The 12775-nt window shown below is 36.1% G+C and overlaps 1 protein-coding gene across 1 annotated transcript in view; it reads left to right on the forward strand.

The window, feature by feature from the left end:
• Window positions 1-7802, forward strand: part of LOC120625381 (leucine-rich repeat-containing protein 24-like) — a 54550-nt gene extending 46748 nt beyond the window's left edge. The window contains exon 2 of the mRNA XM_039892423.1: window positions 5467-7802. Within this exon, the coding sequence (XP_039748357.1) occupies window positions 5502-7262 (1761 nt within the window). The 5' untranslated portion in view covers window positions 5467-5501 and the 3' untranslated portion in view covers window positions 7263-7802. The remainder of the gene's footprint in view (window positions 1-5466) is intronic.
• Window positions 7803-12775: the final 4973 nt, after the last annotated feature.

Below are 12775 nucleotides of genomic sequence, written 5' to 3' on the forward strand. Positions count from 1 at the left end.
ACTTACAAACTTATACAAAGTTCACTCCCGATATGATCTTCTTATAAATGCAAATATTGTAATGCTCAATTTAGGTGGTTTCAGACAATATTAAAGTAAAATCCAGATTATAGAGGTTTGACTTAGCTTATAGTGATTTAAATACGAGTAATTTAATTTTCAGCACTTTAACTGCGTATATTGCTTCCTACTACCTATAATTATTTTGGGTTCATTACGTTTTTTTTTGAGAAGTCAATTAAAAACCAATAGCTATTGGAAATCATCATTATATCAAACCATTACTGGCCCACTATGGGGAACGGATCTCTTACCACATTTAGAAAGGGTTAAGGCCGTAGTCCACCACGCTGGCCCAGTGCGGTTTGGTGGACTCCACCCTCCTTTGGACCATTATGGAGAACTTTCAGGTATTCAGGTTTCCTCGCGATGTTTTCCTTCACCGCTGAATTAAGATATATTTGAATTGCTTAAAACGCAGGCTTAAAATATCAGGATATTATTTTGGGTAATTCCAGGCCAATTCCGATGATTAATTTTGCTGATATTCCGTCAATTACTTTCAATGGGTCTATACTGCATCAAAACTCTGAAAAAGCTTGGAATTCTCATGGTTAACCAAATTTCGTGTAAAAAATAATTCAAGAGGTTTCCTTTAAGGCATCGGCGTAATCGGCACGTAGTTTCTGTACTGCACACTCCTTTTTAATGTTGGACACCACCCTACTATAAAGAACGCTTCACATTCCTTGGCCTGTGTACATTCCAAGGTTCTTAGCGATCCACTAGGGAGTATAGACTTAAAATGGCAAAATATGACTCTCAAAGTTAGTTGGAGTCCTTTACTAAAAATGATGCAATGCTTTAAAATGCACTTCCTGATGATATTCGTCGCTCATACTCACTGGTGATTTTTAAAACCCGTGTCATGAATCTCCATTTATCACTTTGAATATGATAATACTTTATGTTTATATGTGTTTTTTTTAAACATTTATTACCTTAATTAACTGTTAATAGTATGTACTATAGATATATGTTAATTTATACCTATAACAAATTGTTTTATAAAGCGATTTGCCGACTCTCATCTCATTGTAAAATATTCCTACTGGTGACCTGTGCACGGCTTCACAGCTAAAGTGATATTGACGAAATTTTCTGTAGAAAAAACTTGCATTCTGGAGCCGGACATTGGATTCTTTTATCCTAAAAAAACATAACAATAACAACAGTTAGATTCTTATAAAATAAATATTTAGGTTGATGCAGAAAAAAAGGTGATTATAAAAACTAGTAAAGAAAAAAAAACAGCTTAAACACTCAAACAAAATAAAACAAAAAGTGCTATTAACACTTCTCAAGATTTTTTTTTCAAAGAAAAACCAAAGTGGCAGACTGAAGCGTTAAATTTCTAAAGAGCGTTAGCTTTAAGCTTCTTAACTTTTTATAGCTTTAAATTGCACTTTGATAGACTCTTTTTAGACTTAAAAAGATTTAAAGTGTTGATTTTTTCTTTTCGCATACTTAATGGCCAATCCGAACACTAAAACAGCGTTAGTAGACCTCCCACTAGGTGTCCATATGAGACTTTCATTATTATCACCATCCTCATCCTATTATAGTAAAGCTGCTGGAAAACGATATCTTCTCTCATTACTCTCAACAGACATCTTCTCTCGTTTCAGAACATACATCCACCATACGCCCACACAACAATATGCTTCATGGCATTAAATGCGCCTTTGTACCTTATTCTATAGTGTTTTACGAAGAAATAAAACAAACCGGTAGAAGTCCGACATAATGGTACAAGTTAGTCCTAGACTACAATCTCAGCTGGCCGTAAGTGATGATGCAGTCTAAGATGGTAGCGGTCTAATCTGTTAGGAAATATGTGACAGTAATATTTAACCCATACTCTTAATCTGTTTCTACACAACATCGTACCGGAAAGCTAAATCGCTTAACGGCAATTGTTTGTTAGTAGGATAGTGACTACCCACGGTTGAAGCCTCCCACTAGACTGGACCAGAGAAAATTATAAATTCCCAAACCCCCATGCCAGGAATCAAACCCGGGACCTCGAACTTAAAACCACAGCGCTCACCGCTTTGCCAGGGAAATCGTCAAAATTGTCTTCTTTCCCGGAAGTTGTTGTGTAGTCAGCGTGGAGTCGATATAGTTTGAGAAAGTCTTTAAAAGGAAAATATCGTAGTTCTCGTAGGTAAGCAAGTTTATCCAGTGGGCACTAAAAAAAACCTCAAGGAGATTTATTGAAGCGAATTTTCTACTCGAGAGATATTAAAGTTGCGGTATAATGCACCGGTGAAGCGCCAGCTTAAATATATTACACAAAATATGAGCTAAGATTAACGGTACGATGCTCAGCGTGTCTTAAGCAAAATCTGTAAGTATTATGTATTTTATAATATAATGATTAGGAGGTTCGTATTTTTTAGATAATTTCTTAATTTTCTCTTCTTCAAGTCTCGTTACAGGCTTTGACCCCATTGACAAAGACTTGCTGCCAAGCATTTAAGCCGTTCTGATACGATGCCGTGTAGAACACGATGGGTTCAGTTATATTTATATGCTTAAAACTAACATAGCTCCGCTGGTAAAGTTAAAGGTCCAACCAGGGATCCAACTCGATTGCCCTGAAAAAAAATTACCGCTTTTATTCCTTATTTGATTGGTTTCTTATTATGAGGTTAAAAACGATATTTTACCTAGAAGCTGAACTAAATCTTTTTTTCATGAAACATTATCAATCATAAATTACTCAGATAAATATTTCTTATTTTCAATGATAATATAAGTAATTGAAAGCTACGCTATATTTCGTAATAAGGTTACTTCCCAAAGGATTAAAAAAATTCGTCTCGAATGAAAAATATGAAGATATAAAGGCTTATAGGACATATTGCTTTGGGAGTACTGTTAAAAATAGAAAACTATACGTTACTTAAAATAAATGACAACGTTCTCAAAACAAATACAACCAAACGTATACGTGAGTTAAATGAAGTAAGAAGTGATTTAAATCTTGGTTATGATGGCAATATTAAAAAAATAAGATGTTACCTAAAGCCTCGCGCGCAAAAATTGTCTGCATAGAATTTCGAAATCTAAATTGATTTTAAGTTAAACCCAATTCGTGTATAACACAATCCGAACAGAAACAAACAACTCAAACAAATGGAAAACTAAAGTCAACATCCGAGTCAGCACTTGACTGAGTCAGGAGGCTGGCAGCAAAGTTCACTGTGTTGCGCTGCCGGTGAGAACTGCTCTAACTTTACGTCACTGCATAAAGAAGACTAAGGGCGCGCTTAAGTTGGTGGTACGCCAGTGGGATGTTTTCTGCCACAGTCAAAGCATAGAAATTTATGCTGAAAGCGTTCTAGACATGGATGAAAAGTTTAACAAATATATATTTTTGGGATAATATGTTTACCGATAGTTTTCTTCGGATAATAGCAAAGCCGGCAGAAATACTTAAAAGTATTCAAGCTAAGATAATATCTGGGCCATGTAATGCATAAATGAAAAAATTACACATAACTCAAGGTAAGTAAAGGGCTTTCCGAAGATAAATATTGGAAAAAAATTACGCCTATGGTTAAATATACCTTAATCAAAGTATTTGTATAAGGTATTACAAAACTTATTATCTTTCAAATCGCGTATACTTTTGCTGCCAGTGTGGAACTTCCTTTAGTTAAGAAAGTATTTTAAAATGCTCATATATTTCCTTTATCCCGTTGATAGGAAAGTTTTTCAGGAAATTGTATTAACACTTAAGCGAAAATCCTACTTTACAGTCGAACCGAGCGTGAAATAGTGGAAAAGCTTTCGAGAATTCCTACGTAATACATTTTTAAAGTGTGGACAACCGTTTTGTTTTATTCTATGGCTGTTGTTCGCGACTTTTACCGTCACGTCAAATTTCACGCGTCATTACGTCACATTTAGGCTAAGTTCAGTCGATGAATATAAGATTAGCATTCTCGCAATCGTTTGTCTCGTGGAGTTCTTTTCGAGTATAGAAACTCTGTAACGTCAAAGCTATTGTTACTTATTGCCTGTATCACAACCTTCTGAAAAGTATCGCTTGGCCTAAATGTAAGTTATGTTATTTTCTTTTTTATGTCAAGTGAAAAAGATTAAATATGTGAATAAAAGTTGGTTAAACAGGCCCTTAGAGTTTAAAATTCTGTACTACAGTGTTTGTTTTGCACACATGCTAGCAAAATTATTTTGGGCAAGCCTTTTCGTTGCGAGAGGCCATTGTTAAAGGCTATGATGATGATTTGCTAACAAAAACACTAGCTGAAAAATTTGACGTTCCAACGTTTCGATTCTCGAAAACGACGACACGTGCAAGCGTACTAACTTCATACTAATGGTACACGTTTCGTTACAGACGATTAACTATAAAAATAATGTCTTAAGGTCAAAATCCAACGCTACACAACGTTTATTAATAGTAAATGTTTACCCGACCTGCTACCACAAAATAAAGATAGTCTGAATACAGAGGTCTAACGATGCGTCTAGACAGAGCAATAATGCGATAAATGCGGGATGAGGAGGGACTCTTACTGCGCTCAGTAGTAAGGGATCTGTATAGGCTATATAATATATACTGACCCGACACTGTCCAGACGCTGCCAGCATTTATCATAGGCTTCAAACTACTCCATCGCTTCATTTTACTGTGGTGTTTGGTTGTTTCTACGATTTTTTCAGAACGTTAGTTACAAAGTAACATCTTAAAAATAAATTAGGCCAAGTCCAAAACTGACCCTTTTGAGGGTCGGTTAATAGAAGCAATAATGTATACCTTAAACTAAAACGAATGTAAAACATTTGATGTAGGTATAACTTGAACTAATAAAACACCATCTGTTGAAATGTGGTAATATCTCACGAATTTACCAATACTTACCCGATCCCAGCCCGGAACAACTGGACAAGACAAATACCTTCTCTGGACCATTAATCCTTCTAATCTTGACAGAAAACCTCCGGCCATAGGGGTCGAGAGAGTGCGTTTATCAAAATAGGGAATCGGATTTGATCTACGGATTACTAAATACAATTCTCTCGCAGTTTGTATGTCATGTTTGTTATATTATATATCAGACAAAAATAGCTTAACTTTTAATTTAAACAATAGATTATTAAGGAATAAATGATCTGTCTCGCAAGTTTTGTGTTTTTCTAAATATTAACCCGGAGTACAAAATTTGGCGTTTTTACATCCACGTGAATTGAATGCACATTAAGCCTGGTTATTACACTAACATTGTGATAGTAAAGCCCTCCGACCCTCCATAAAGCTGAATTGGAATTCCCATATCCCATTCTCCAATGGGAAAGCAGGGATATTAATAGGCTAATGATGAGGATAGTGTAATTAGGTCGCATAATATTAATATTTTATTTCTGTTGTTACAGGCATACCGCCGATGTAAACACAAAGCCGAAATGAGATGAGTATGCGCGTGTCGTGGGCCAGGTGGTATTGGATAGTTATCTTCACGACGTGCACTGCGAGGACGGCCAGCGATTGGCTCGACTGCGCCCACATCTCGACCTGTCGCTGCAAGTGGTCCTCCGGAAAGAAGACCGCCACGTGCGCCTCCAGTGACCTTCGCCGCCCACCAGCTCTCTCACCAGACATACAAGTCCTAGACCTCCACGATAATCCCTTAAGAAACCTCCCGCAAGAAGTCTTCTCGAACATCGGCCTACTAAATTTACAACGGCTCAATTTACGTGCCACCAAACTTAGATCAATTCACGCAGACGCTTTTCTAGAATTAAGAATTTTAATTGAAGTTGATTTAGCTGATAACGATCTGGCTCTACTTCCGAGGGACATATTCCGGGGCAACGAGAGGTTAAGACTCGTTATGTTAAGTAACAACCCCTTGACGACGTTGATAGCAGACCAATTTCCAACGCTTCCTCATCTAAGGATACTACTACTAGACGGCTGCAGGTTAAGGACAATACATACGAACGCCCTGCGAAATTTAAAATCTCTAGAGACTATAGACTTACGAAGAAATCAACTTACATTCCTACGGTTGGTTACATTTTCTTTGCCTGCTTTGAAAACGTTATCGTTGTCTGGTAATCCATGGAGATGCGATTGTCGTTTGCGTGAGTTTAAAGATTGGTTTTTAGAAAGTAAATTGGGAACTGAAGAATTAAACTGTGCAGAACCTTCTTCTCTATCAGGAAACATATGGCGTAGTGTACCCAGTGAGACTATGGCATGCCCACCTGAAGTAAAATCAAGTACATTGGTGGTAAGAGCAGAAGTTGGTTTGGCTGCCTCGTTTGGTTGCTGGGTTCATGGAGTACCAAAACCTACTGTAAAATGGTTACTAGATGGAGTTGAAATGCGAAACAGTACTATCGATTGTGATATGGAAGAAACGGATACTACCGTCGAAGAAGATAATTCAGATGACAGAGTACCTGGCAGTGTTAGATGGGTGAATATTACCCTATTAAATGTAACTTCAAGTGCTGCTGGTGAATGGACTTGTGTAGCTAGAAGTCTGGCAGGGGAAGCGAGAGCTGTCATCAGTCTGGTTTTACCAAGATCTCAGACAGCTACTGCACGTACCGCCCCAGGAATACCACAGTTGTTAGGAGTTGTGTTTGGAGCTTTAGGAGCATTAGCAACTCTTGGCTTTTTAGCTGCCGTAGCTTGTTGGAATTTAAGAAGACGAACCGTACCTCCCAGTAGAAGTTTTACTGACCAAGAAAAACGTTTGATAGATGCTTCTGTAGTTGTAAGTTGCGATCGTTCCATAGCGGACATGGCATCGCCATGTAACTTTGAGTTGACCGAACGATCTATATCAGTAGATGATCAGCCAAGAGGATGCGGTTTTGAACCTGTTCACATAACGATAGAAGGCACTCCTGGAGCGTTTCCACCGCCACCGGCAGAATTCGCTGTACCAGTTCCTTATGGTAATATTTTTATATCTGTACAAGTAGCTGGGAGAGTTGAACCTGGGAAGTACCCTGATCTGCTAAGCGGAGGTGCAACTTTGCCTCGCCGGAGCAGAACCTGCTGTAATGCTCCTGCATATGACAATATGGGTCCTAGAGTTACAGCAACAGGAAGCTCCACGTGGTCATTGCCAGGAGCGAGTACGGAAAACGTAGAAGCTTCAGAGACTCCAGTTTTATCGTTACCACCGCCTCCACCAGAATTCGTATCACTTTAGCCGAGGCCCTTGGTACTAGATGCCTCTAATTTAAGGTGACCTGGTACCCAAAACTTTTAAAGTCAATTAGACTATTTCCCAATTTTTATTGTATTTATAATACGATAATTTTAAAGTGATTGATTTAATTGAGAATTTTGTAAATAGTGTGTGCGAATGGTGTGAGACATCCTGTGAGATTTAAATACGTAAGATTGTTATCAATATTGAAGAATAATTGTATGATAAAAACATTTTATGTGCATTGTTTATTCGTATGGAATGTTTAATACTTGTGAAAGCATCTAGTGTCTACCTATTTGTTTACTAGACGTTCCTTTTATGACTTCGCGTTTGTGTCTTCCCAACTTTTGTAAATATTGTTTAGTCGTGTTTACAAACTTCCCAAATATAAGACTGACCTCTTTGTCTTATTTTCGCCCCTCTTTACGACTCGTGAGTACGAATGTATAAAGCTATATACCTAACTACTTCACATAGGCAAAACTATGGCTTCTAAAAGTTTCATTTGAAAGCAGAATAATGTAAAAATAAACCGATCACATTATCAAGATGTCTGTTGTTTTATTAAAACCTTTAATACACAGTGATATGATGTGTTAACGTCATATGGAATGATATTAAGCCGGCACTGAACCTGAAAAACCTGATAATAATCGCTATCTACCCCGAGTCTGAGTTCTCCTAAACTCTATGTCTCTGTTTTACGGTAGAATTGCAGTATATGATGGAAGAGATATGACTGAAATGATAAAAATCAAAAAAAATACAATAGTATATGAATGGATGACGGTTTCAAACACCAATTCAAACAGTTCTTTGTGAAATCTATGATATTATATTCGTGAAGTCATATCATTAAAAATCGTCGTACATTTATTTTAGTATTTCTTAAAAACATTAATGAAAGATAGGAGGAAATTATACTCATTTTATTCGAAAATAACTGTGCAAATCATGTCAATTAGCTATCGTAAAATATGAAAATTAAAATTTTGTTTCGCATTTATAATGCTTCAATATATTAAATAAAAGCATATATTTGTTGCTCCCTAGAAAAAACAGTTTAACTCCGTCTACAAATTAGATTTGGACGCCTGTTAATTAAGTATGGTGTTAAAATTTTGTATGCATAGATATACACAAGTTTTTGTACACATATAATATGTTAATTGATAAACGTCAATAGTACGTTGAATTTTATAAAATACAAAAATAGGAATGATTTTCCCTTTTTAAAAATGACGGCAAGAGAGTGGGTGGTATGTTATTAGTACAGCAGACGATGGTCTACAGGGGTCGTGCCCTACAGGGCTAGCACAGGCTAGAGACCAAAATTACATTCCCCGATTATATCCCCTGACAAGGAATGTAATAAACGTGTCAACCTGCTAAAGCACGGGAACATGTAACGGAGAAGTTTTCCCCCTTTAATTATTATTACACATAAATTATTTGGATATTATTCCCACTTGTTGCTCAGTGCTCTGAGAGTTGATAAAGCTGTGGGAGAAGATAATTTTTTAAAGTTTCTCCGGGGATATAATTGTACTGCCCATGCGCGCCGTGCAGGTGTGAGATGCAACATGCGTTTTTTGATTTTATTCCACTACAAGTTGGCCCTTGACTACAACCTCACCGTACCGGAACGGTAACTCGCTAAGCGACATTTTTTTGTCGGTAAGGTGGTAATTAGCCACTGCCAAAGCCTCCTAACGGACCAGACTAGAGAGAATTCATAAATCAAAAATTTCCCTACCCCTGCCAGGGATTTAACCCGGAAACTCGCATTTGAATCCCAATCGTTACGTTAGCGGCGTTTGACTTATCACTCTCCGAATCCGTTTAAAATAGCATAAGCAGACGTACTTAATTTTTTCCCTAGACTAGCGCTTGACTGCAATCACTCCTGAATTGTAAGTATGATGCAGCCTTAGAAGGAGCTCCTCATGATCATCATAAATTTAATTAATTGACGCCCACTATTGGCCATAGGGCTTTTTTAGGGAGTTCCAGCAGGCTGCCTCCAGCGATCAGCAACTCGCTTGATGTTGTCTGTCAACCTCGTCGGAAGCTGACCTACGCTGCGTTTACCGGTGTGGGGTCGCCATTCCAGGACCCCAACTTTCATCAGTTCTTCGAGTTATGTGCTCGCCCATTGCTACTTTAGCTGCGTAGTCCGTGATCAACATTATTCATCTCAGCAACAATCATCATCTTCACTATCAAACCATTTATACATTTTTGTAAATTTAACTATAGTCAATTTTGTAATATAGACTTCGAAAGCAGACCGAAACTACAAAGTTTCTTACTAGATGGCGCTACAGTCGCAATAAGACTGATAAAGTGGGCATATATTAATCTCGGCATTGATGGAATGAGAACCGTAGCATAGTCTTAAACCACTCAGGCCTCGATTGCCAGATAGTCGCAGGTTCAAATTCCTTCGGTTTCGAAATTTAAAGTAAAAACACTATAATAATAATTATGAAAATACGAACCCTAATGGGTCATGTATTGGTAGTCCACTACAGGGAAAACTCTCAGAATAAGAAGGGTGTATAGACTTCAAACGACTTTGAGAGAATTAGTATAGAGCATTCTCAAGCATACAGGTTTCCTTATTATGTTTCGCTTCGCCGTTAAAGCAAGTAATATTTAATTTCTTGAAAAGCACATAACTCTGAAATATTAGAAGTGCGTAGGTACGCACGTAGGTACGATCCCAAGTTGGTACTTGGGATCGTATCACGCCCGTAAGTGAACATTTGAACATATATATTTTTTTAATTATAAATATAATAGCGCAGAAAAAAATAATCTGTACTCCAAGCTGGTAATTAATTCTTGACCGAAAATTTTTGGGACGTCGAATCGAACTCAGTACCTCATTATCCGTAACGACTAAACCAAAGAGCCAGGAATACTTCATATAACGATGGAGTTTAAAAAAGTGACTATGCAATAGAATCAGAAAAAGATTTAAAGAATTTACATGTAATTTCAATAAAAATGCGATAAATATTGAGTTTTACTAACTGTTGACTGACTCGACTAATTATCCGCTCCACCTATTAATATATAATATTATTGAGTGTACCTGCATGCTATTGAAGATATTGCCATATTATTTTTCAATTCCGACTCCACATGAAATTAACGTTTTCCTCATTGAAATGAAATAAAAAGAAAATAAAATTTATTAGTAAAATATTTGATTTCTCTTCTTTCAAAAAACAAGCGGTGCCCACTGCATATTATATAATAAACATTAAATTGAATAACTTGTTCGCATACCCACTGACTATTGACCTAAGTCATAACAATTTCTTTTACTAATATTTTTGTATATCAGGCATGAACCAAAAGAAAAAAAGTCATTTTCATTTTAATTGAGAAAAAGAATGGTTAGACTTTACTTGTACCTTAAAAGAACCCAAACTGAATAGGAACTAAAGCTTTATTACTTTTAAATAGATGGCGTTGTTTAGGCTATCGTTCTTTGTTCACCGGAATAATTATAAAAATAATATACATAGCTAGACCCTATCGCTAAAAAGCGATCTCGGATAGGCCAATCAATACTCTCATATTTTTCTATTATTAAGAATGTCAAATCTGTTGGGTAAAGGTGGGTCTGCAAATGTTGTGGTAAAAGTAATGTTATGTAACCAAATTAACGGTTAACGACCACTCCACCACGCAAAAGCGCGGCACTATTTCACATTAATGTAAGTGCATTTGTTGCGAGGATGCAGCTGCCAAAACAATTCGTTTGAGCGTTTTACATAATCTTTGACCCAATTTCAAAGATATTTAAACTGTTCATTAATAACAGAGCAATTAATTAATTAATAAAATAAAGTAAACATTTTGAGACATTTTATCATGTGTTCCAGAGAATAGAACTACGACTCTGCCCCTAAATATTTGACAATAAACGGGAGCAACGCGCTCTCTGAGCCATTTTTTTAACCAATATACCAAAGCAGATACTAGACCAACGAGGCTGCTCCGTAGCAGCGAGACAGCTATATAACGACGAGGCAGTACTTATTAATAAATGTTATAAATTAGAAAGTTTATGTATATATATATAACGTACGTGTATATATGTTTGTTTTGTGAAATAAAGTTTATTAATAGATTATATCTTTTATTACGTATTTGTGTTTGTAACTAAATAAATAATATCCTTCCATTGATGATGTTTAAGCATTTTTTTACTTGGTATCACTAACAATTTCCCCACTACGTATGGTCACTTGAGGAAAAACATGCCAATGAGCTCTTTGTAACTAATAACTTACAGTGTTCTGTAGATGATATATTAGAAGGGGCGTAACAATATGTCTGAAATCAACCGATAGAATTTCTCCATTTTCATTTATTAGCTGACTGACATTTTAATTTTAATTTAATTTAATAATTATATTTTGTATTACATGTAATAATTTAATATTATGATATTGCAGTCATTTAGTGTAACAATGAATAAAGAAAAGTAAATGCAACGCCCTGACAAGGTCTCATGAACCTACATAAAATAGCAAACTATATGAAATAAATAACTCTTTTATACGAGATTCTATGAGCCAAGTTCTGAAAATGTTTTCAATAGCCTATCTACTCTTTAACTTTATCTCTTGGTCCGATTCAACGCGATTTACGAATTTCCTCTATTAATTATGGCTAAATAAGGGCTGCCACATTCATATTCAATACCATCCCAAATCAAAATTAATTTATTTCAAGTAGGCACATTTTTTTAAATATGTTCTTCTAAAATATTATACGTGGGATATATAGTTTCGGGAGGCTAAATAGCTTGGCAGTGCGTCTTTGTCGGTAGGGGGATAGCTAAACACGACCAAAGCCTCCCGCTTGATAATCCATTAATATTGTTTCAGAAATATAATCCATATTTTGGGAATTTTAAGTTGTGCCAAGTAAACTCATTTCAAAATAATTCAAGCAATGTTAAAATTGTATGTTTGAAGTGTGGTAGATAGATATTCATATCTATATTTTTACTTATTATTATAAAAAAAGTGTATGTTTATTTAAACTACAGCTTGTCTAAACCGCTTAAACATTTTTGACGAAATTTGGCACAGATATAGCTTGTGTACTAAACACAGACAAAGCATGGGGATAAAGGAATCCTATGATATAGAAATACAGTCTCTACTACGGCTCTTCTACGGCTTACGGGCCATGCCACAGGCATAAATAGTTTACACTAATTAATTATAAACTATACCTACTTTATTTTGCACTGGTGACAACCCTAGGTTTAGCCGAAATCCAATGGTTGAACATCGGAACCTCTTTCGGCAATATTTCATTTTCTTTTGTCGTTTTCAGATGATAATTTATGAAATAATTCTCTACTACTTTGACAACCGAGCCGAGTGCCTACCAGTATTGTAATATCCTACTTAACGGATTTTTTAGTTACGAAGTTACCAATTCGACGACCTTTTTCCTATGTTATGTTAAAGAGCTTT

This window comes from Pararge aegeria, chromosome 7 (genome assembly GCF_905163445.1).
Source record: "Pararge aegeria chromosome 7, ilParAegt1.1, whole genome shotgun sequence".
NCBI lineage: Eukaryota > Metazoa > Arthropoda > Insecta > Lepidoptera > Nymphalidae > Pararge > Pararge aegeria.